This window comes from Typopeltis vanoorti, chromosome 13 (assembly GCF_054136105.1).
Source record: "Typopeltis vanoorti isolate ZY-2024b chromosome 13, IOZ_Tvanoo_1.0, whole genome shotgun sequence".
NCBI lineage: Eukaryota > Metazoa > Arthropoda > Arachnida > Uropygi > Thelyphonidae > Typopeltis > Typopeltis vanoorti.
The window spans coordinates 121,058,309-121,085,311 of record NC_143561.1 but is presented as its reverse complement, the minus strand read 5'-3'; the positions used below and the strand labels follow the sequence as shown (position 1 = coordinate 121,085,311).

Here is a 27,003-nt window from a genome sequence, read left to right as displayed (position 1 = left end):
ACTCAACTCGCTCCTCCCCCCCCCTAAGATTAAATCCTGAGTGTGTCACTGGTTACAGCAATACACTAATAAACAATATGCATGTACTAAAACTAAGCCAAGCAATGCAGTATATACACATAAATAGAATTACAGCCAGAGGCATATTAAGCAAGTGTCAGCACTGACAGCCGCCAGGGACCCTGAATGTGAAAAAATTAAAAGAGATTTATAAGAATGATACTGATATAACACATTTTGATGATGAATTAGAACAGTGCTGTTTTTAAAAGAAGATAAAGACAAATTAAACACTGTCACACAAATATACCAGGCTGCAAGAGAAATATCACCTTTTCCAAATGTAGAATTTTTTTTAGGGATCCTGTAAATATCACTGCCAGGTGTCCCCAGTTTGCTTAATCTGCTGCTAATTATAGCAAAGGTTACAGCAGTACATAAATACTCAAAGAGAAATTAGTAAACAATATGCATGCACTAAATTAAAGATGCCAAGAAATTATATTCTTGATTTCATCCTTTATCCAAGTGTAAGTATCTGGCTCCCACTGATGAGACCTCAATAAAGGTCTGGGTGGTGGCCCTTCCCATAATGCATAGCATTATACATGTCTATAAGATATGTTCATTGCATTGTGGGATATTAAGGCAATTGATATGAAGTCATTAGCCTCTATATATATGAGTTGCCTTGACATGAAGTTACTTCATGCGAACTTTGTTTGCTTACACTTGGATAAAGAATGAAAGCAAGAATATAATTTTTGGCATCTTTAATTTATAATATAATCAAGTGGAAAAACTTTCAACAAATATGCATGCGCAAAAATTAAGTTTAGCAGTGTAGTATCTATATATAAACAAAATTATAGTAAAGGTCACAGCAATACACAAAGTCAAAATGTATGTGCAAAATTAAGGTAAACAATGCAGAATCTACATATAAATAAAATTACAGCAATACCCTATAGCGCTCAGAAATCATGGCTGCTCACAGGCAAAGAGAAATCAGTAAATAATATGTATGTACAAAAATTAAGTTAAGCAATGCAGTATTCACATATAAACAAAATTACTGTCAAAAGTATTTTTGCAAAATAATTCTTTGGAGATTAAATTCATCAGGCATTCTGAGCGATAATATCTGCCTGAGTGTATATGACTTGGCTCGATAGGTAAAAGTTTCATGCCTCTCTCATCTAAAGTGCTGGCACTTCACCACAATATGACAAATAGTAAGACACATATTGCATTTTTCACACATGGGAGCATTATCAGCCGTCAATAAATAAGAATCTGTAAGATGACTGCGAGTTATGTGGAGCCTAGCAAGAACAACTTCCTCTCTTCTCCTTGTAAGTTGACCAGAATGCCAGTACTTCATTTCAGGTTTAACGACATATAATTTGTTTGTCAATGCTTCCTGCCATGATAACTGCTACTGAGCAATTAGCTTTGATCTTATAAACTGTCTGTAGTCTGTATATGGTACTGTCAAACAGTATGTGGAGAAAGTATGAGCTGATCTATCGGCTGCATCAGCAGTCTCATTTCCTTTAATTCCAATGCGGCTGGCAATCCAGCAAAACCGAACATAAAAATTGAGGGTTTTCATTTTGTACACAGGTGCATGACGCCTCATACAGCACTATACATGTATTATACATAGAAGAGGAGATAGCCTATGAAGAGCTCAATGAGTTTCTATGAATTACACACCTTTGGTAGCAGTTTTCTTTTATATATACACTTGCAAGCTGAATGATATTCAACTCTTCCATATAATTACTGCAGTCAGGTGGGATCTGGTTGGAGAGAGTAACGTCAGAAAACACAGCAGCACAGATATCAGTTCCTGAGCCATCAATATACATGGACAAAAAATCGGAGTGGTTTGTTCTGTGTGCATCATCTGTGTACCTGCAACTGTTTAATATGAGATTTCTGTAGTTGACAAAGTGAAGGGTTGCAGAATGGAGTGCAAACCCGCCAGGGAGGGGATACTGTTATGTTTGGTGTAGGCAGTGTTGTTAATATTCATCCCAACAGCTTCCACAGGCCCCTTAACACTCATAGCAAAAGGACATACAACACTCTTATGTGTGTGATGTTGAGCTTCTCAAAACAGAGAAAAGAGACTAGTTCATGTAGGATGATCTGAATGAGACTTTATCTTCATAGAATAATTAATAGACAACTCTTTCATCTCAGTGATAGACCCAGTTCATTTACTTTACCATAAAGATTTTGAGTGGATAATGTGCAAAAGGCATCAGTAGCTATCTGTATGCACTGATGACGATGATGATGATGATGATGAAAGGGATCCAACCATCACAGGTTGTTCTGCCTTGCAGAACCATAGACTTGAGACCCATAATCCAGCTATGAACGTATAAGTTCATGATAAAGATTAAGCTGCGAAGATTGATCAGGACCCCCATTCAGCAGAGGATAGAATGCAAAGGTGATTCAATGTTTAGTTGAAGAATGTGTGATGTAAATTTTCTGTCAAAGATGAGTCCCAAGAACTTGGCTTTAGTTGCTACTGGAACAACAGTTCGTCCCATTCTTAATTCAGGATATGGATGAACAGTGCATTTTTGACAGTAATGTACACAGACACTTTTTTCTGTTGAAAACTTGATGAACCCATTATTAAGAGCCCATAGAGAAATATTATCAACTGCTTGCTGAAGTTGTCTTTCAATTACCCTTGTGTTATGAGAGTGTGACAGTAAATTGTGAAGTCATCAAAATATGGCTCATTGTCTACAATGAAAGGAAGCTGTTCAGTGATCATCATCAGCCATATCATCAATAGCAGGATTGCTGTTGATGATATGGCTGATTTTTTTTTTTTTTTTAATGTCGGGGGCCCATGCACAGGAGGTTGGTTGGTCAACCTGTAGTACATTAGTACCATGTATGGGTAGTGGGTTGGAAAAGGAGAAATTTGTTTACATTTGATTTGAATGACTTTAAATTGTATTCCTTGGGAAGCACAGCAGGTGGGAGACTGTTCCACAGTGCAGCAGTTGCAGGGATGAAGGAAGAGGAAAAGAAACTTGTTCTGTTTGTTTGTAGGTGTACTGTGAAGGGATGTTGTGCAGCCGCTGCACATGTTCCAATGAGCTTTGTACTGAGCAGAGGAATTATTGATGTTATTTCGGATGGGCATTTCCCATGGAAATATTTGTAGAATATACATACTGCAGGGACCATACGTCTGTGTGAAAGTGTGTGTGTGTGTGGGGGGGGGAGAGTTGGTAAGGGATGGATCATTGATAAGTCTAATTGCTGTCCTCTGTATTGAGTCGAGCATTTTGAGAGAGCTTTTAGGGGCCCCACCCCATATGTGGGAGCAGTATTCAATAGCTGGGTGGATTTGTGATTTGTATAATGTTAGTAGCTGTTCGGGGGTGAAGTAACTTCTTGAGCGAAAGAGAAATCCTAGTTTTTTTGAGGCTGAGGATGCAATGGTTGTGATATGTTTATGCCAGGAGAGGTTTGATGTGAGGGTGATTCCAAGAAGCGAGATCTCAGACTGTCTGGAAATTTGGGTATCATCAAAAAGGATACTGGGGAAAAATGGTTCTTTTTTATGTGAAATAGTACAGAACTGGGTTTTATTGGCGTTGAAATTTATGAGGTTATCTGAACCCTATTGTAGGATGGCTTGGAGATTGAAGTTGAGGGTGGTGGTGGTGGTGGTTGATGTTCTGTGGGTTGAGGTGAGTTGTGAAGGGTAAGGATTATCAAATGCAAGCGAGGAGTGAAGTGTGCTGTCATCTGCAAAACTGTGTATTGTGTTGGAGGTCAATTGCAGTAGGTCATTGATATACATAGCAGGAAGAGGGTTGGTGAGAGAACAGAACCTTGTGGGACCCCAGCATTAATTGAGTGGTGAGAGGATAGGGAGCTGTCCAACCATCACACACATTGTGTGTCCTGGCAATCCAACTACAGAAGTCCTGGGTCAGACCAAATGATGGTAGTTTGCCTAGTAGGCCTTTGTGCCAGACCTAGTCAAAGGCTTTGGAGATATCTAGTGCAACCACTTGAGATTTGCCAAACCCCTCAATAGCATTTGTGTATGTGAGTAGATCTCCTGTTGATCGGCAGTGGTGGAATCCATACTGACAGTCATTTATTTGGTGAGTGTCTTCAAGATAGTTTAGGAGTTGGGAATTGGTGATTTTTTTCCATTACTTTTGACAGGACTGAGGTAAGCGAGATAGAGGGTAATTTAGGTACACAATAAATAAAGGAAAAAACTCACATAGAAAGATTATTTATTAGTATAATTTTCGCCTGTGTGTCACAGGCATCCTCAGTACATTAAGCTCAAAATTAAACACTAACTGACAATTCCAAAAAGCGCCACCTAAGTAGCTGGTGTAAGATAACTAAAAAGGTCAATAACTTTCCTAAAAAAAAAAAAAATTAATATAATAAAAAGTTAGGAAAGATTAGCTGATTTGTAAAGTACTATCTCCCATAAAGGGGACAGATGGCTTCTGTCCCCTTTATGGGAGATAGTACTTTACAAATCAGCTAATCTTTCCTAACTTTTTATTATATTAATTTTTTTTTTTTTTAGGAAAGTTATTGACCTTTTTAGTTATCTTACACCAGCTACTTAGGTGGCGCTTTTTGGAATTGTCAGTTAGTGTTTAATTTTGAGCCTAATGTACTGAGGATGCCTGTGATACACAGGCAAAAATTATACTAATAAATAATCTTTCTACGTGAGTTTTTTCCGTTATTTATTGTGTACCTATATGTCTACTCATGGTTTACCTCTCTTAAAACTTAGGGCGGTAATTGGATGGCAGTGACTTGTCACCCTTCTTGGGAATGGGCTGAATATAGGCCAATTTCCAGTTTGTGGGCTAGATTCCAGTGGAGTAAGAGAGTGTTATAGGTGACATAGGATAGGGGTCAGTTCTGGAGCACAAACTTTCAGAACAATTGGGAGAATGCCATCAGGGCCAGGAGACTTTTTTGTGTCTAATTTGGACATTATTTTTCTGATCTCATCCTGGCAAAAGGATATAGGGGGCATTGTATGTTGGGTGTCTGGAATGGTTGGGGGACATTTACCATTGTCAGTTATGCATGCATTTGAAGCAAAATATGAAGCCAGAAGATTGGCTTCTTCTGTGGGTGATGATGCAGTAGAGCCATCTGGGTATGATAGGGGTGGGAATAGTGTTGGACAGAAGTTACGGCCAATTGCTTTGCTGAGAGACCAAAAGGCTCGGCTGCCATTTGGACAGGCTGCTAGTTTCCTGCTTTTTGCTCTTTCAAACTCTGTTTTGGAAGCATTGATTGTTTTTTTGCATCTATTATGGGCTTCGGTGTAAGCTTTGAAGGAGGATGAGGTTCTTGATTTCAGCCAGTTGTATGTCTGGTGTTTCTTCTCTACAGCCTTGGCATATCTTTTGGAGAACCAGGATTTCATTAGGAAATGGCATTTCAGAGTGCTGTGTGGAATGTATGTATTCATGCCGGTGAGGATTACTTTGGTAATAAGCTCAGTGCATATGTTTGGGTTGGAATGCCGGAAGCAATAGTCCAACCATGGGAATGCGGCATAGAAGTTGCGGAGACCGTCCCACTTGGAACTGTTATAGTGCCAAACTACTCTTGTATGGGAGGGGGTGTCTGTGTAAATGTTGTTGCATGGGGGAGGAGATGAGCATTAGGTTGTGGTCAGAATTGCCCAGGGGGGGGGATCACTACTTTCACTGTGTATTTGGGAGGATCATTGGGTAAGGAAGAGATCTAGGGTGTTTGGGGAGTGGTTTGAGTTATCTGGTATTCTGGTTGGCATCTGGACAAGTTGTGTAAGGTCGTTAGTGATGGCAAATGTTTTAGCATCTCTGCCTGCAAGATCTGTATAACTGGAGGAGGAAAGCCAGCTAGTGTTGTGGACGTTAAAATCTCCTAGGAGGACGATTTCGCTGTTGGGAAAGTAGGATTGGAGAAAGTCGATTTTTAGGGAGAGGAAATTAAAGAGCTCAGGGTGGTTGGTTGTGTTGTGGAAGCGATAGAGACAGCAGATGAATTGGACTGAATGGGGAAGGGATATTTTCAACCAAAGAAGATCAAAGTTGGGTGATTCTAGGTTGGGTGCTCTCTGGCAAGGTATGTCAGAGCAGATGTATGCACAGACACCACCCTTAGGACGAAAGTTGTTAAAGAGTGAGTAGTTTGGAAGGTTGAGATAAGTGGTGCTGGGGGAAGATGAGATTTGAGTTTCTGCCAGGAAGAGTAGGTGAGGTTTGGTAGACTGTTGGTGGTAGTGGACACTATTCAGGTTGGAGTTTAGGCCACGGATGTTGGTGAAGTGGATGGGTAGGGTTTTTATGTGTCATATGTTGGACTGCATGGGTCTTGCACATTTCCTATGCGGTGCCTGTATGCCGTGGTGGCTGCTAGTGACATAGCTACAGGAAGATGTCCTCTGAGATATCAGTTATAGAGCTCTTTTAATATGCCATATCTCCAGACTGTCATAAACTTTTCCATGTGGAAGAAAACCAAATGTTCATTCTTCAGAAATGTTTCTCTTATACAAGTTTCTAAATGAACGAAATGGTCTAAAGTTGAACAATGTCTGTGGAACCCACATTGTATATTGGAGAGAAGATCATTGCTTTCTAAATACCTGGCATTAATCGTTTTCTCTAATATCTTACAATGACCATGATCAGAGCAAACGGTTGATAATTATTTGCTTGTGTTGGATCCTTGTTTTGAGATGGCAATGAAAACTGACATATGCCAAGAATCTCTCATATGTCAGTTGTCATATGCCAGATTGCACTAGATTGAGTCAGTAAAGCAGCTCCTTTTAGTTCCTCCTTAACAAATGGCTGATTGTTAAGTCCATTGTAGAAAAATTTAGCCTTTGTTTCTCTTGCTGCTCTTTCAGCATTAAAAATTCAGATATGAAGCTATTGCTGAGATTCTCTGAGATTCTGGCAAAAGTTTCTCCCAAAGTATCAGCAATAGCTTTGTGATCACCAATAACACTTCCATTATGGTCTAAGGTAGACAAACAGGGTGTTTTATATCTACCCTTTAATTTCTGGATTTTATCCCTTACAATTTTTGCACTGGTCATTGGATTAATTGATAAGGTAATTGGATCCAAGATTGTTTTTGACTCTGATGTCTCACCTAACATGCTTTGGCCTGAGCGTGCTTAAAAGCTATTAAGTTTGATGTAGTAGGGGGTATCTACGAAATATACCCATGCTCTGTGTTGACTTTGTTTGGCTGTCTGGCATTCTGGGTTCCACCAAGGCTTTGGGTAGAGTGGAAATCGAGATGATGTTCTTGGAATGGAGGCTGTTGCTGCCTGGACAATGCAGTCTGTTACATAGTTTACTGCTTCAATGATAGGTGTTTCACTGATGGTATCAGCATTCAATTTTGCAAGAGGAAAAAGTGTTCCAGTCAGCCTGGTCCATTTTTCATATGGGCATCTGTGTCCCTGTAAAGACATTGTGCAAAGAGCAGGAAAGTGATCACTTCCATATGTTCTCTTTGACATCCCATATGAGCAGTGAAAGAATGGAAGAGTAGCAGATTATAAGAGCGAATGCAGAATATGAGTGGGTAGGCATATGGAAGAAAGTATTGAGTCTATCTTTCAAATTGGAGAGTTCGTTATTGTCAAGAATTCGTTCAGTGATTTGACCTTGTCTGTTTGTGTTGGCATCGTCTGTTGTGTTAGTCACAATACTCCACAGAGTATTGTGACCATTAAAGTCAGTCATAAGAAGTATGGGTGAGGAGTTCTGCTGAAACAAAAACTCCTTGAGCATAAATTCTTCATCTTCCAATGTTTTAGGAGCCTTAACAAAGTCCCAACTAAGTACTGATACCGTAGATACAGCTTTTGGTAATAGAAGTAAGAAACAAAAATATATGATACTATTATAAATGTACCAGTGTTTCTGATCATCCAGGCAACAGGTGAAAAACTAATAGGGAAAATGTTAGCCTTCTTTATTCAAAAGGGTTAAGAAAGCCTGGCAGGACCTCTCTGAACTGTTAAGAAAATACATCATCAGCAACATTCCAAGAACCTACTGGGAGTAACATCAACAGGAGGAATGCTAATCACAGTAACACATAAAACATTCAATTCTTGTAGAGGAGTGATATGAGAATGGGATTTCCTTGATGTTCCTGATGTGTTCAGAGCTTAAAGATCAGGGAATGACAGGTGTGTGAAACATCCTGATATGTAGAGATGGTTATCTAGTTCCAACCAGAAACATCATCCTTACTTTTGATATACCTAAGCCTCCACCATCTGTTAAAACAGGTTATATTCTAACTGCTTGTTAGAACGTACATACCTAATCCACTAAGATATTTTAAATGTCAGAAATATGGGCATGTCCAAACTGCCTGTCATAGCTCTGCCACCTGTGTCTGATATGGTCATAAAAAGCATGATAACAAATCTTGTTCTGCAAAACAAGCTAAATATATTAACTGTCAGGGAGATCATCCAGCTTACTCTTGTGTATGTCAGAAGTGGAAAGATAAAAAAGAAATACAAAAAATTAAAACCGAACAAAACTTATCATATATCAGGATGCAAAAAGAAAGTGACCCACCACGACCTCAGAATATAAGGATCTCAGAGCAGGTGAGTCACTCACCTGCTCTGAGATCCTTATATTCTGAGAAGGTAACAATTAAGAAAATATCAACAGCAACTCAAACTGATATGTCTATTACACCAGCTGATAATTTTTCCTTACTTAAACTTTATGATCGCTAGTGCTTCTCTGTTAAGCACATCAATCACATGACCTATGGTCTTACTCCAGAGACAACTCCAAAAATGGTTCCATTCAATGAGAACCCACTTGTCAAATAAAAATTATGGGAAAGATATCACTTAAAGATAAAACACCAGACACCCCACAGAAAAAATGGATATGTTAGTATCCATTGAAAGTAAATTAAACTTTCAAACTGACCCTGACACAGAGGTATTGAATATTTTACCAGAGGAGGAGATGGACACTGGTCATCCATGCTCCCAAAGCAATTGATAAATATAAACCTGACAAAGGTAAGCCTTCATCCTCCCAAAAAATAGACATGCCTATAAAGCCAAAATAATAGGAAAACTTATACAATGGAACTGTCATGGGTTTTTCCAGAATATTGATGATATCAACATTTTGTTGCAGACACACAAACCTTTCTGTTTCCCTACAGGAAACATACTTCCCAATGAGAACCCTAACCCTACCTTAAGGAATTTCACTGTTGTATGCAAGGACAGAACTGAAGGTGGTCTTTCTCTTGGAGGAGTACTATCCTAGTGAGCAGTCATACTCATTTCCATCATGTCCAGCTTAATACTGATCTGGAAGCAGTAGTGATTTGCCTATCTGTGGGATTTCTTATTACAGCAAATTTATTTACCACCAAGTACTGAGTTAAATGAAATTGATCTTGATATCCCTGTCTTGCAGTTGAACCTCTACTCTCTCTCTCTTTTGGTTGCAGTTCATCGACTGTCATCAGTAATACTCCTCTCCCCATTCTTTTCTCTCTATCCTCCCTGAACACACTATAACCTTCACATTCTCTCCCACTAACTATATAATCTTTATTAACTATGTTTCACTAATGCCAAAAATTCCTACTGCTTGTTCAGAATGGGATAGTTATACCAACTATTCCATTCTGGTTTGTTACCAGTGGTACTAACTTAGGCATATTATACATATTCTTACACTCAACTGCTCCACTGATGTCTGCATATCCACTCAACTTCTTCCCCCCTCTCCCCTTAAAAACTCTAGTTTCCCTGATTGCACATCAAATCCATTCAGATGCAAACCATCCTTGTATAAGTCCTTTCACCTGTCAAATTCCCTTCACACCACTCTTCCTGCATAACCTACAGATAAAGTCATTTGCTATTATGGCTCTCCTTCTCAGCTCTACTCTGTCATACCATGGCAAAAGACTCGTTCTCTTAATGCTCTCACTCTTTTTCTTTTCTGCTTCCAGGAATTTTTCATGTTCTCTCTCTCTCATGCCTTACTTTTCTCCTTCCAAATCATTCATTCCAGCCAGTACGATCATCCCTTTCACCCTACCCTTTTGTACTCTAATAGCCTCACTATCACCATTAATTTTTGCACCTGGAAAGCACAATTTTGTCAATCTGTTGTCGATCACACATTTTATGACTGAATCATCGTACATGACTCGCTCCTTAAGCTATTATCAAGCTATCTTTCTCATTATAGCCAATTCTTCATTCTTTACATCAGTCATACTATTCTTTTGTTCAACACTTTTACTCTCTCTCTCAGTCATGTCATATTTTATCTCTTTCAATCCTATCTGCCATTACATCACACACATTTTCAAGGCATATTCTGAGTTCCATCTACTACTTCACTCTTGCGACCTGAGACACACTTTTGATCCTTGCTCCCATAGCATTTTCGACATACTTTCCCACCACTATCACTTTCAAACCAAATGCCATTTGCAAAATATAAAGATTTCTCTAATCACGACAAGAATGGAACTTGAGTCTTTTCAAGTCAAAGAGGCCAAGGCCTAGTCTTTCTTCCAGTTGTACCATGGAGGCACTTATACAGCAGAGTTGCATGCCATTCAGCTTGCACTTGTTCGTATAAAAGAAAACTACTACCAAAAATGAGTAATTTATGCAGATTCATTGAACTCTTTAAGGCTATATCCTTTCCTATGTATAATTCACATCCAGTGTTATATGAGATGTTACACCCCCTGTTGTACAAAATGAAATCCTAAATTTTGATGTTTGGTTGTGCTGGATTCCCAGCCACATTGGAATTAAGAGAAATGAGACTGCTGATAGATCAGTTCATACTTTCTCCACATACTGTTTGACAGTACCATATACAGACAGTTTATAAGATCAAAGCTAATTGCTCAGTGGCAGTCATAATGGCAGGAAATATTGACAAACAAATTATATGTTGTTAAACCTGAAACGAAGCTGGCATTGTAGTCGACTTACAAGGAGAAGAGAGGAAATTGTTCTTGCTAGGTTCCACATAGGTCACAGTCATCTTACAGATTCTTATTTACTGAGAGCTGATGACTCTTCTATGTGTGAAAAATGCATTATGGGTCTTACTGTTTGTCATATTGTGGTGACGTACCAGCACTTTAAATGAGAGAAGAATGAAATTTGTACCTATCTAGCCAAGCCATATATACATTCAGGCAGATGTTATCAGACTCAGACAGCTTGCATGATGTTTTTAACCTTCTATAAAGAATTAATTTGCAAAAACACTTTTGCAAAACACTTAACTTAATTTTTGTACATACATATTATTTACTAATTTCTCTTTGACTATTTATGTGCTACTGTAACCTTTGCTGGAATTTTATTTATATGTAGTTACTGCATTGCTTGGCTAGATAGGTTCAAATAGATGAGTTCTGTTGTTCTATAGACAGTATGGCAAGATTTCTTAAATGAAAACTGCCGCCCCTGGCACTCCCCTCCCCTCCCGCCACGCCACTGGGTGAAAGTAATCTTGTCAACTTCACTGCTTCCAAAATGTGGTTTTACTTGTTTTCTCATTAAAAAGATCTCATCTTCTCCACTTACTTTTGATAATGCTCAATTCAACCATTGAGAACAAATCTCTCTTCTCAAGCTGACTCTTACTCCACACCTTTCCTGGTACAATCACATCACTTCTATAGCATCATCAGCTTTCAAAGGGCATAATGTTCCATTTTTCCAATTGCATTGTGGAGGCACTTATATATATGTAAACAGAACTCATCTATTGTGGTATGAGCACTTAATGGAAGAGTAAGGATTAGTGAAGCAGGTGTTTGATGTCAGGATAGTAGGAGTAATACCCCAAGCAGTAGCAAGATATAGATGTATATTGATGTAATTAGAGTGCTCCAGAAGACTGAAATATAATATTTGACAATCTTGGAGTTGTGGCAAACGAACAGACTGATTTGGTGAACAGACATATATTAGGCATTTAATAATGTTATTTGCAAGGACAGCAATTATTAGTAGGCTTAAGTCACAATTTGAGTGTGTTGTGCCTATTAATTTCTGATATGTTGGTTCAGTCTTAATAAAGGTAACTCATATCTTGGATACCCTAGATCTTTTTAACCATCACTTTGTCTTGTTCTTTTTGATTGTGGTATAGCAGTATTTTTTGATTAGTGTGAGACTACTTGTTATATGATGGTTAAGTAAATAATTTTCAGCAAAACTTCAAAATTTATACAAAGAAACACATGCAAAGAGCATATTTACCCATGAAAAAGTATGATTAGTGTGATGACAATCTGTATTTCATTTGATCTATTTTTGTGGATCAAAGTTTCAATCCATTTGAACTGTAAACTATTTAATGCACAAATCAGTTCATAATAGTTTATTCTAGAGAATTGTTAATTTGGTCACAAACTACCAGTTTCTATAAATGTGCATAAAATTTGGCTGTTTTTAGTTTGGAACGGATATTTCTCTAATTAGTATACTGAGGAAATTGCTTTATTGAAAAGAAAGGTCAAGATTCATCTGTGTTCAGAAGTAATATTTTCTGCTGTGTAACTGGTTAAGTCAGAGTTACACAAATGAATAAAATATACACTTTATCTTCTTTCTAGTTTGTGTTAATGGTTTCTTCTATCTTCTCATATAACTTTTCATATATATTGTGAAGTAATAAAAATAATCTGCCTCTCTTTCCCATTTAGACACGTGGATTAGATGAAAGTTTATTTCAAAACCCTGATAAACTTCACCTTACAATTGGTACATTAGTGTTACTGGATGATAAAGAGCGTCAGAAAGCTGGTCATTTACTCAAAGAATGTGAAGAACAGATTATCAGGTTTGTACAACAATATACTGTACTATTTGTAAAATATGCTGTAATTATGCATCAAAATGTTTCTTGTCAGGTTTAAAATACAAGACCATAGCTGTCTGTTGTGGTTTCTTAAATATGTGTTTCAATGATATGTGTTAAACTAATTAGAATTAAAAGTGGCTCTGCAGTTTTAATGCATGAATAAATATGCTTTGCATTGTTTTTAGGTATACTTTGTGAAATGTTAAGCATTTTTTAGATTTGTCTTATGCATCAGCTACCCCTTCTATTTGAGGTCACAGTGTGTGTTAATTGTGCTAAGGCTAGAATGCATAATTGGCACAATTACACATTGCTCTTCACATTTAGATAAAATCCCATCATAAGTTAATAAAACAGATTTCTTATTTAACATCATTAATCAAGGCAGAATTTCCATCCAGGTTTCCTGAGTGTGTTTCATGCCAGAAGGGTTACAAAAAATCTTCCTCCTGTGAACAATTATATGCTTATTGTTATTAGCACCTCCATAGCACATTTGGAAGAGCAACAGGACATTGCACACTTCGATTGGAAAAGACCTTGAATTCCATTTTCGTTGCCATGAGAGGAATCTTTATATGGCTTTTTCAGCTGAAGGTGAGTTAGCCAATCTCATATGGAGATAGCAGGGTTTCCCCCCCTGAAAATTGGCTATTTCATCCCACATACAAGCAAATCTTACATTTGCCTGTATGTGGGATATATAAAAGTCTGTAAATATATAATTTACAGACCTGAACTTATTTGTGCCTATTTGTTACAGAGAAGGTTCTCCTTAATGCAGTCATTACAGCAGGCAGCTAACATAAAGAAAATAGAAAAAGTGGTCCATGTCGGAGATATAAACAGCAGAGTAAGAAATTAATCCCACCAGGAATATGGAAACATTTTGTGAAAATTTAGAGAAAAGGGCAAGGCTAATAATAATAATGGTAAGTATATGCTGGATTTCTGCTCAGGATACAGACTATTAATCACCAACACTGCATTCCAACATAAAGATATGCACTACTTCATATGGACAGAAAACACAAGAAATAAGAAAAGCCTCATTGACTATGTAATTGTTGATACATATATTATCTAGCTAGTTTTCAGCTTAATGATATACGGAGGATTTAGTTTTGAGTAGGATAAAAATGAATATCACATCGAAAAAGAACAATATGTAAAAAAATGTTATAAAAGAGAATTAAAGTGGAGCATCTTTTACAGGTCAACTGTATGCCCGACTATACAAGCATTATTGAAAAAAATTTGAAGCAGTTTGAAAACCATAACTAAACCTTGGAGTCTCAGTGCCAAACTCATCAACTGATTCGGCTAGGGAGGTTGTGGTGAAGCTGTCTCTAAGGGTAGAAAAATAAGAACTTCATGGTGGACACAAGAAGTTAAAGAAGTAATTCTGGAAAAGAAGAAAGCATACCAAAATTTCCAAATATGTGAATAGATGCCTTAAAAGAATACTTAGAAAAATGTAAAGTAGCTAAGCTATGTGTAAAAATAGCTAACAAAAGTCATGGGAAGACTATGGTAAGAATATAGAAGGTGAATATCAGGAAGGAAGGAGGCTGTTGAAAAAGTTAATGAAGTAATTACTAAAATAAAGAGCCAAAAGGCTTCAGTTTGGCAATGCAAAATTATATAAGCAAAGTGGATGTTAGATCCAGCATTATTTCAAAGCTGAATTTAGAAACTATGAAAGTTCCGTAAAGTAAGTTGACCAGAAAGCTTATGGGAATATACTACTGGAATTTATGAAAACTTGAAATGTGGATAGGCAGCTGGATTAGATAATATTTGACCAGAAATATGGGGGTATAAAAGTTTTTCAGTAGATACTCTGAATAATTCAGAGGCCTGGTCAGAGGGTGGAATTCGAGATGATGGAAGTAGAGCTCTTGAGTTTCCATTCCTAAAAAAGAAAAAACAAAAGGAATAAAGCTAAATGTGAAAATTGGAGAAGAATTTCTCTACTAAGTGTTGCAGTCAAGATTTACATGAGCATTCTTGAAAATAGGCTGAGAAAAATTGTGGAAGAGAAACTTGGAGAAGACCATGCTGAATTCAGGCCAAGTAAAGGTGTTAAAAATAATGATGAATAAATACATAAACCATAGAACTGTCAAAGTTGAAAACCATGAAATAGAACAAGTTACTTCATATGTATATTTGGGCCAATTGTCCTTTGAGGATTACCAAAGAAAAGAGATTGAACGAAGAATTCACCTTGGATGGATGGCTTATGGGAAAATGAGAGACATCTTTTTATTATTATTATTATTATTTGACACCTCCAGGTAGTCCACAGACTCATCGAGGGAGGGCACCTGCTCTGCAACTGTCTCCACCAACTGACCGCAACTACACCAACGCCATCTACTGCCGACCACCACAACTAGTATTTCCACAGACAATCACAAACATCAATGCCAACGGCGGGATTCGAACCCACAGCCTTTTGACTGGAGAGCGGATATGCTAACCACTCGGCCAGCCAGGTTGGCCTAGTAGTTAGCATATCCACGAGATATTCAGGGCATCATACGAAGCTCATCTTCTTGAATGGCAGGCAGTGTCAAGTAGAGTGATTTGGGCAAATATCAGAATGGGGAACTGGACAATGAGACTTATTTGTGCTGGTCCCACAGAAGGCTCTACTAAGGTAGAAATGGAGGAATTTTTTGAGGCTCTAGAGAAAGCCACTGACACAATCAAAAAGGAAAAGTTGGTCCTTGTTCGGGATCTAAATAGCAGAGTAGGAAGTGATTGTAAGATATACAAAAATGTTTTGGGAAAATTTGGAGAAAAGAGCAAAGCTAATAATAATGGCAAATACTTGTTGGATTTCTGCTCAGGACATGAACTGGTTATTACTAACACCATGTTCCAACATAAAAATGCACACAAATTCACATGGAGAGAAGAGGCAAGGAATAAGAAAAGTCTCATTGACTATGTTATTGTTGATAGTGATGTTTTCTCTGTGGTATAGGACACCAGAGTGTATAGAGGAATTTGAAATTGGAAGTGATCACTATTTATTCTTGAGCAGAATAAAATTGAATTTCATATTGAAAAGAATGACATGTAAGAAAGTTTTAAAGCGAATAAAAGTTGAGCAGTTCTCAAATGTGACCTGTAGACTAAAATACACAAAGATTATTGAAGGAAAAATTAAAGAGTTTGAGAACAAGAACCAAATCTTGCAGATTCAGTGGCAAACCTTGAAATAAACCCTGATTGATTCAACTAGAGAGGCATGTGGTGAGGTTGTCTGCAAGGATAGAAAAATCAGTACCCCATGGTGGACACAGTAAGTTAAAGAGGCAGTGAAGGAAAAGAAGAAAGCATATCAAAAGTTCCTGGCAAATAAGTCAGCTTGTGCACTTAGAAAATACAGAGACAAATGTAAGAAAGCTAAGCACTGTGTAAAACTAGCTAAACAAAAGTCATGGGAGGACCTTGGCAAGAACATAGAAAATAAATATCAAGAAGGTGGTAAGAAATGCTGAAGTATGGTGTTATAAAAGTCTTACAGTGACTGCACTGCATAGTTCAGAAGGCATGGACAGAGGGATGAATTCCTTATGATTGGAGTAGAGCTCTAATACTACCCATATATAAAATGGGAAATAAAACTGAATGTGAGAATTACAGAGGTATTTCCCTACTGAGTGTTCTGTGCAAGATTTATGCCAGTATACTTGAGAAATGGTTGAGAAGAATTGTGGAAGAAAAGCTTGGTGAAGAACAAGCCGGATTCAGGCCAACTAGAGGCTGTCAGGATCAGATCTTCACTTTACGATTAGTTGAGAAAGCATGGGAATATAACAAAGATCTGTATTTAAGTTTTGTCAATCTGGAAAAGGCATATAACAAGGTGCCAAGAGAGAAGCTATTCAATATGCTACAGTTATATGGTATCAGCGGGGCATTATATCAAGCAATACTTAGTCTTTATTTGGTAAGTCAGCAGTACTGAAGGAAGTACAGGAAGATGGTTTAATGTTAAATCTGGTGTGAGACAAGGATGTACATTATCCCCTCTGTTATTCATTATCTATATGGATTATATTATGAAGGAAAGTGGTATTAAACATGATATCAGAATTGGAGATGTTAATGTCAGCTCTTTGCTTTATGCGGACGATGTTATACTTCAAAATAAATCCACTACAAGTTTGCAAGATTCCCTGACTAAATTCAATAACTGTTGTAATAGATATGGTATGAAAATAGGTAGAATTGTTGAAAATGTCAACTGTGTTTTTAATGGGGAACCTGTGGAACAAGTAAAACATTTCAGCTACTTAGGCACGATTTTTAGTGAAGATGGTAAATTAAATATGGAAATAGACAACAGAATCAACAAAGCTGGTATTGTAGGAAGTCAATTGAATAAATTCATATGGAATAAGAGAGAAATTAGTCGGAACACTAAATTAACTGTATACAAGACAGTGTTCAAACCAGTTTTAGCTTATGGGTCTGAGAGCTGGCTCAGAAGTAAAACACTTGACCAAAGACTAGAGACCGCAGATATGAGATTCCTGAGAAAGATTACAGGTGTGAACAGATGTCATCAATGGCAATATCATATTAAAAACGAGGATATTAGGAAAAAATTTACATTGTCAGCATCCAGGAATATATTAGCAGAGCTAATCTCAGGTGGTATAGTCACTTGAACAGAATGGGCAAGGAAAGATTAGCAAAACAAGTGTTCTCTGACAGGTTGGCAGGAAATCGACCCAGAGGAAGACCAAGATATAGGTGGATTGATATGGTACAAAGTGCCTTTGACGACAGAAATATAAGATCTGATAATGTTGGGGTCTTGACAAGTAACAGACTGACGTGGCGGAAAATTGTAGATAGGAAGTAGTAATGAAGTAAATTTTTCATGAAGTACTATCATATCCTGTACCCCCCCTTTGAGGGTACATGTCAGGAATTTGATGATGATAAAAAAAACATGTAAGAAATATCATCTAATCTCGCTGTCGTTCTACATTTCAGGCTTTTGATGGCTTTTTCCACTTGAAGAATGGATATGTGTTCCTGATTGCATGTCTGCTGATTGTTTTTACTACTATGCTGTCATCACTGCTTGTTTCATTTAGCAATTTTCGAAGTAATTACTCCATACCTCAAGGATATCTTTTTCAACAGTTTTTATCACCTTTATCATCTTAATTCCTTTTACATCACTCTATCCTCCATCTGAGCTTTTTCAACAACCTCCGAAATATTTTGCCACCTTATTGATATTTATTTTGTATGTTCTTACCAAAGTCTTCCCATGACTTTTGTTTAGCTAGTTTTACACAGCATTTTGCTTTCTTACATTTGTCTGTATTCTCTAAGAGCACAAGCTGATTTATTTGCTAGGAGCTTTTGTTATGCTTTCTTCTTTTCCTTTATTGCCTCTTTAACTTCCTTTGTTCACCATGTTGTTCTGATTTTTCTATCCTTGCAAAGTACCTCACCACATGCTTCTCTGGCTGAATCAGTCAATGTTTTCTTCAGGATTTGCCACTGACTCTCCAAGGTTTGGTTCCTGTTCTCAAACTCTTTCCTTTTTTCTTAAATAATGTTTGTGTATTTTAGTCTACAGTTCACATCTGAGAGCTGCTCAACTTTTATTTGCTTTAAAACTTTCTTACATCTTATTCTTTTCAATATGAAATTCAATTTTATCCTGCTCAAGACTAAATAGTGATCACTTCCAATTTCAAATCCTCTGTACACTCTGGTGTCCTGCACCAGGGAGAAAACATCACTATCAACAATAACATGGTCAATGAGACTTTTCTTATTCCTTGCCTCTTCTCTCCATTTAAATTTGTCCACATTTTTATGTTAAAACATTGTGTTAGTAATAACCAGTCCATGTCCTGAGCAGAAATCCAGCTGGTATTTGCTATTATTATTAACTTTGCTCTTTTCTCAAAATTTTCCCAGAATTTTTTTATATTTCTGATAATCATTTCCTACTCTTCTATTTAGATCCCCAACTTGTCCTTTTTCATTGTGTCAGTTGCTTTTTCTAAAACCTCAAAAAATTCCTCCACTTCTACCTTAGTAGAACCTTCTGTGGGACCATGGGCACAAATAAGTCTCGATGTTTTAAGGATACTTGTGACATAAAGACTGAATAAAATATGCACGTAAACACAGGAGAGATATTTAATAAACCAAATATTTCGATCTGGAAATAGCAGACAATCTTCGGTGGCACTACAAGAACAGTTTTAAAAAAATACAAGGTGGAGTACTAACAATAGGTCATTTAAAAATAGAACAAGCCGCATGATGTTATATCACTCAGTATTAAAGGGAATATTTTTAAGCAGAGACATGATCGAAATAAAGATATTAATTAATAATATTAAATAACATAAAATTAATATGAATTAATGAGTTATCCTGATTAGACTTTCCCAGATTTTTAATATAGATATACAGTCATTCCGATTCATGTTAGGACGATGGAGTTCTTTGAATAGACATTCAAATTTATAATGGGACCTATGTAAGAGGAGAGTTTTTGACCAAAGGATGTTGTGGTTAGTTTCAATCCCGTGCTGAGCCAATCCAGATTTTTCAGGTTTGTTGTGGTGAATGGAGGATTGATGTTCTTGGATTTTTTTTCAAGAGAACGTCCAGTTTGTTCAAAATAGGAGAGATCACAGTTGCAGGGAATTTGATAAACTCCAGGAAGAGAGATAGTTGAGTGTTTATGAGAAGGAAAATGGGAAGATAATTTGTTAATAGGTGAATACGTAGCTGTTAACTGATATTTCTTCAGAATTTTTGCGATAGGTTCTAAAATCGCGGAGATGTAAGGAATTGGAACTCGACGTATTGAATCTTTGTTGTTGTGTGGTGGATTATAAGAATCGAGAAGATGTTGAGTACTCTTTTCTGAAAAGCCATTGAGTTTCATGTGTTGTTGGATAGTAGAAAGTTCTTTCTGTAGAAAATTAGAAGTAGAACGATTAGTTTTGGCCTTCTGATTAGACATTTTATGATTCCTGTTTTTTTGACAAGGATGATGGGCTGATTCTTTAAGGATATAACGACCTGTGAACGTTGGTTTCTTGTAAACTGTAGTTGTAAGAATATTTGAAGGTGACCGGATGAGGAGAACGTCTAAAAAAAGATAACTGGATGTTTTCTTCCATTTCCATAATAAACTTTATATGATGATGTAAGGAATTAACGCTGTTTAAAAAAGAAGGTAAGGAGTCTTTGTTGTGCGGCCATACAGTAAAGATGTCATCTATATATTTTACCCAAAAGGATGGTTGAGGGAAAATAGATGAGAAGAGGACTTTTTCTAGATGTTCGAAATAAAAGTTGGCTAAAGCAGGAGAGAGAGGACTTCCCATGGCTGTTCCTTCTACTTGGCTGTAAAATTTGTTTTGACATAAGAAATATCCAGAGTGTATTACAAAATCAAATAGTTTTATAATGTCTTCTGGAAAGATGTCAGCAAGTAATTTTAAAGTCTTCTTGAGAGGTACATTTGTATATAAAGATTCTATATCAAAGCTCACCATAAGATCTGTAGGTTGCGATGAGATATTTTTTAATTTTTCTAAGAAATCTGAGGAGTTTTTTTTAGAAGGGAACTAGAGTTGCCTATGTGTCGGATTTCAATAATTTAGCTAGATATTTGGCTATTTGGTAAGTAGGAGAATCAATACAATCTACTATTGGATGAAGAGGAAAGTCAATCTTATGTATTTTAGGAAGACCATAAAATCTAGGAGGTCTTGCAAAATGAGTTTTAAGTCTTTCAATTGCATCTCTATCTAAACTGATGACTTCATTTAAGAGAGAATTTAATTTCTTTAGTTGTCTGTTGGTTGGATTATAATGGAGTTCTTGATATGTGGAGCAATCTCGAAGTAAAAGAGAAAGTTTTCTTCTGTAATTTGCTGAGTCCATAACCTTGTCAGCTTTGGTGATAATGAGGTAATTGTTTTTTTCTCAAGGACTGTAAAGATTTCATTTTAGAAAGAGATATATTGGAAGGAGGAAGTTTGGCCTTAAGTAGAGAAGAAGCTACTTCTAGGCGAAGAGCATTAGCTTTATCACTAGTTAGATGACTGAGATTCCGTTCAATGTTAACTAGGAAATCTAGATAGGATATCTTATTAGGAACAATAGAAAAATCATGTCCTTTTGACAGGATGAGGGTTTCACTATCAGTTAGAGGACTTCCGGATATATTGACAATCCAATTATCTGGAGTTTTGAAGGGCTTGAATTGTTTAGACGAAAGAGCTTCGTATTTTGTTTAGATGTTGACTTAGTTTATTATATGTTCATTGAGTAGAACGTTTAGCCACATTTAGAACTATGTGTGAAAGATGTGGATCCAAGTTTGTGGAAATATAGGTGCGAAGATCAGAAATATGATGACTGTGAATAGCAAGATCACATTTAGCAGTTTTAAGTTGGTTATGGATTAACGATAAACTGGTGTTCCAGTAAATATTATGAGCTCCAGAGATTTTATAGTTTCTTTAATCTTAGCGAAATTGGGAATAATCTTGTTGTCGCGGCATTTTTTTAAAAAATTGATCTTTGCTTGATCGCAACCTACCTTGTATAACTGAAAGTTTTCCTAATTTACCAGTTATTTTGGTGGCATTTTCCCTGTGAAGGATTAAAATTTGATGTTTTAAGGATACTTGTGACATAAAGACCGAATAATATATGCACGTAAACACAAGAAAGATATTTAATTAACAAATATTTTGGAAATTTATGTGATATTCAAGAAATAATAATCAAGGAAAGGAAAGAGTAGCAGTAGTATTCAACACCAAACATTGAAGATAAAGTTCTTGATTGCAAGGCAGTTTCAAGTAGAATGATGTGGGAAAAATGGAGAAATGGACAATGAAACATATTTATACGTTCCCACAGAAGGTTCTTCTCAGGAAGAAGGAGAAGAATTTTTCAAGTCATTAAGAAAATGGAAAAGTGGTTCATGTTGGAGATCTAAACAGCAAAGTAAGAAAGAAAGAAATCCCATAGAGCAAATAGGAAAGTTTTGAGAAAATTTGGAGAAAAGGACAAAGCTAATAATAATGTAAGTATCTGATATATTTCTGCTCAGGACATGGACTAGTCATTACTGACACCATGTTCCAATATAAAGATGTCTGCTACTTGATGTAGCGAGAAAACACAAGTAATAAGAAAAGCCTCATTGGCCGTGTAATTGTAAATAGGTATAACTTCATTCTGGTTCAGGATTTTATTATTATTATTATTCCTGATACCTCCAAGGAGTCCGAAGACTCATTGCGGGAGGACACCTACAACTGTCTCAACCACTACACCGAACCTCTACTACTAATCATCTCCATCAGTGCCATCTACCGCCCACATCCACCACCACCACCACCACCACCACAACTGGTATTCTTTGTCTGTAAATTGCTTGTGTTCTGAAGGGCCGATTTGTCTGTATGTGGGATGAAAAACCCGAGTTTCCGGGAGGGGAAACTCTGCTACCTCCGTATGAGATCGGCTAACTCACCTTCGATTGAAATCATCCAGATAAAGAATTTAAGGATACAAGATCATACAGAGGATTTCAAATTGGAAGTGATATCACTTAGTTTTAAGTAGGAAAAAAAGAATATTACGTTGCAAAAGAACAGTAAAAAAAAAAAATATTTTAAAAACAATTAAAGTCGAACAGCTTTTACACATAAACTGTAGACTCAACTCTCTCTCTCTCTCTCTCGGATCTCGTCATGTCTGAGGACTCATGACCTTCCCAATGATGCTTTGCCATTTCTTTTTCTCATGTGCTTCTCTTATTGCTTGTTCTAGTTTAAGTCCAGTGATTATTGATATTTGGTCAATCCGCCTGTAGGGTGGTTTTCCTTTTTTTTTCTTTTCCCACAATGTTTACCCTGGATGATTATTTTTTCCATACAGTTGCCTTCCCTTCTACATATGTGTCCAAAATATTGCACTATTCTCTTGTCAGTTATGTTTATCAGTCTTGTGTGGATATTCATTTCTTCTAGGATACTTTTGTTTGTTCATTTTTCTGTCCAAGACACTCTTAACAATTTTCTCCAGCACCAAAGCTTGAACTCCTCAATTCTTCTTCTGTCATCTTTTGTCATTGTCCCAGATTCAGAAGCATAGTGAAAGATCGAATAAACTAAGGTTTCTACAAGCTTAATTTTGGTCTTTTTGGAGATGTGCCAGTCTTTCTAGATCTTAGTTAAATCAGTCATCGCTTTCTTAGCTAGTGCTGTCCTTCTTCTTATCTCTTTTTTACATCCATCTTTTTTTGTTATTATCTAGGTAATTGAAATTGTCAACAATTTCAATTACTTCTACATCTGTCTCTTCTGCATTGTTTATAACCATTATTTTAGTTTTGTCTTGATTTATTCATACGTGGCTTAAGCTTTCCCATTCTAATTGATTTAGGATGGATTTTAATTCCTGTTCATTTGTTGCTATTATCACTGTGTCATTTGCGTATCGTAAGTTAGTGATTGTTCGGCCACCTAATTTTATGCCTCCATTCCACTTTTCTAGAGATCTTTTCATTATAGTTTCGCTGTAAAGGTTGAATAGTAATGGTGAGAGTATGCATCCTTGTCTTGATCCTTTTTCAAATTGGAATGCAGGGGACACTGAGTTTTCAATTCTTACTGTTGCTTGATTTTGTTGATATAAGTTCTTTATGAGGATTACTAGATGGTTTGGTACCCCTGATTCTTGCATGATGTCCCATAAAATATCCTATCTCATAGAGTCAAAGCCCTTGGAGTAATCTATAAAGCATAGATAAAGGCTTAAGTTGAATTCCCTTGCTTTTTTGATTATTTGTCTGATGTTAGATGTATCCTCGACCTTTTCTGAATCCTGCTTGTTCTTCTGTTCACCTATACAAACATTATTGAAGAAATTAAACCGTTTGAAAACAAGAACCAAACCTTGGAGCCTCATTGGCAAACTCTAAAGAAGACATTGATTGATTTAGGTAGTGGGGGGAGAATTGGATGAAATTGTCTGTAAAGATAAAAAAAATATGAACACCATACTGGACACAAGAAGTTAAAGAGGCAGTTCTGGAAAAGAAGAAAGAATACCAAAAGTTCCTAGCAAATAACTGGCCAGATTCCCTAAAAGAATATAGAGAAAAATGTAAGAGAGCTATAAATAAAGTAGCTAAACAAAAGTCATGGGAAGACTTTGGTAAGAGTACAAAAAATAAATATCAGGAAGGTGGCAAAGATATTCTGGAGCTTAGAAATGGAGGAAAGAGTACTATAAAAGGAATCAGAGATGATAAAGGTGAAATGAAGATATGTCACCTTTATGCCACTCTTTATGTCAATGATCTTGTCACAAACTACAGGAAGATATTCAGTTGTTTGTTCTTTGACATCCAAGAGATTAAGCTTTTTCTTTTGATCGAAGTGTTACTTTACTTCTGAACATTTATTAACTCTATTCATATTACAAATCTGTTCAACCATTGAATACTCTTCTCACCTTTGTAGTGGTGTGCCTACGAGTTTTTTAAAAAATAGTTAACTTGTTATTGACTGAACTCTCTCACCATCTTTGGCTTGCATTTTCTACAGATCTTTCCAATCATCACTCTCCTCCTCAAGCTTTGTGACTTGGGGCATTGGTAGTTAAGGTATATTCACTGGCAATGAGGGAACCCAGATTTGTGGGGATTGTTCTGTAAGAACAATCCCCACAAGATACTTCTGCCAACTGGTCTGTTTCTTGCCAATTGTGCAGCCTAATTAGCTGGAAACAGGCCAGGCAGTCATGTTTTGGCTCATTAGGGTATTTTGGAGCATATGAAAGGTATTACACAAAATGTGTGTAATCAAATTCAAAAGTCTTAATACATGGGTTAGAGAAGATGGAGCAGGACTAGAAAAAATATTTTAGTATCATTTGGTTTCAGTCAAAGGAACAGACAGATTAATCGATTTTTGCATGAGAAATTAGCTGAAGATATGATACACCTGGTTCATGAAGTGAAAAAGCCCAGAATTTTATGGCATAGTTGGGAATAAGAAGTCTTCTTGTAGCCACCTTTAATAAGGTGACCATGGAAAATGTGGTAAGGAAAAAGGGGAGATAGACTGAGATAAAGCTAAAATGTGTCTTGGATCAGGAAAAATGACAGTAACATGAATGAAGTTTCAAGTATCTGATGGGAAGTTGAAGAGGTGTATGGAAAGAGAAATGGAAATAGTAGAAGAAAGGAAAAACAATGGAATGATAGAGTTAAAGAAGCAGTTAAGTCAAAGAATAAGACTTTTTTTTTTAATTTATAAAGATTAGGTCAAATGCTAATAGAATTGTTTATAATGAGAGAAAGAATCATGCAGTGAAAATAGTTGAGGACAACAAGATAAAAAGCTGAGTTGAATTTACACCAAACATGGAGGACAACAAGAATATTTTTGCCAACAAGAAAATGTTATATGAATTAATGCAAAATAGAAGTAATAAGAAACTATTTATTAATATGGGTTAAATGGATAAATAACACCATTAAACTTGAGTTGCAAAAAAAGAAACAACTGTGGAAAGAATTTAAGGAGAAAGGTGACATGCAGGCACATGAACGGTATAAAGCGCAGGCCAGAAGGGTAACGAGTGTGGTGAGAAAAACAAAAACGGATTATGAAAGGAAATTAGCCATGCGAGCTAAAGAGAATCCCAAACAGTTCATTCAATATGCTGTTGTAAAAGAAAATTGTACACGGCAAAATGATTTTAAGGAACGCCGATAGTAGGGAGGTCACTGAATCAGTCGGTATAGTGGAATTACTGAGTGAGCACTTTGCAAGAGTATATCATCCAGGTGGTGATGTTGAAGGAATCATTAGTTTATATGGGAATTGTGGTGAATGAAGTGGAGGTGAATAGTATAGTTCAGAACCTTAATGTGAATACATCTGTGGGATTGGATGGTATATCAGCACGGGATCTTACATGAAGCGGCTAAAGAATTGTCAGTGCCCTTGACCTTATTGCTTAATCTGAGTCTCAGGTCTGGTTTAGTCCTGAAGCGGTGGAAAGAGGGGAAAATAGTTCCACTGCATAAAGGAGGATCCAAGACTGCTGTTACAAATTACTAACCAATCGGCATATCGGAGTCGTTGTCAAGTCTTGGAGAAAGTAGTCTTGGAATGGATTGATGAAAATGAGATACTGTATGGGGGACAGCATGGTTTTGTGAAGGGTAGATCATGCCTCAGTAACTTGCTCAGGTTTTATAACGCAGTGATGGCTTAACTAGATAAGGGTAATGGGTTGACATATATAATAGTTGGGTTTACAGTGATACTGCTGGACCTGGCTAAGGGCTTTGACAGGATACCACATGGAAGTCTAATCTGTAAACTGCAATATATGAGAATGGATATAGGGTTGGCGAGATGGATAGGAGGGTGGTTGATGGAGAGATACCAGAGAGTAGTTTACTCAGGAGTAAAGTCCAAAAGACGGCCTGTGAGTAGTGGTGTGCCGCAGGGTTCTGGTTCTTGGACCACTGCTGTTTAATTTGTTCATTAACGATATAGGGAAGGAACTGAGAGGAACGGTTCATTTGTTCGCAGATGATGCTAAGTTGAGTAGGGCAATAGTTAATGCAGAAGATGTCAAAATTTTGCAGGATGATTTAGATAGATTGGAGGTCTGGGCTAAGGAGAATGGATGTCAATTTAATGTGGCAAAATGTGAGGTTATGCATTTTGGAGTGAAAAGATTAGCAGCAGTATATCACATTGGTGGAACTGTACTCCAGGAGATTGATGAGGCCAGGGACTTGGGAGTGTTGGTGGATAGGGAGTTGAAGTTTAGGGGGCACATTGCAAAAGTGGCTAAATCAGCTCATCAAATTACTTGGATGCTGAAGAATACTTTGACGAGCAGAGATAAGCAAGTTATTGTTCCTCTATATCGAGCCTTGATAAGACCCATCTTGATTACTGTGCCCAGATCTGGTCACCTAGGT

The 27,003-nt window shown here is 36.9% G+C and overlaps 1 protein-coding gene across 3 annotated transcripts in view; it reads left to right on the top strand.

Annotated features, from left to right (window-relative positions):
• LOC150100506 (activating signal cointegrator 1 complex subunit 1) overlaps positions 1–27,003 on the top strand; it is a 215,244-nt gene that overhangs the window by 119,047 nt on the left and 69,194 nt on the right. For all 3 annotated transcript variants that reach the window (XM_090403290.1, XM_090403289.1, XM_090403291.1), the window contains exon 6: positions 12,799–12,935. In XM_090403290.1, the coding sequence (XP_090259416.1) occupies positions 12,799–12,935 (137 nt within the window). The remainder of the gene's footprint in view (positions 1–12,798; positions 12,936–27,003) is intronic.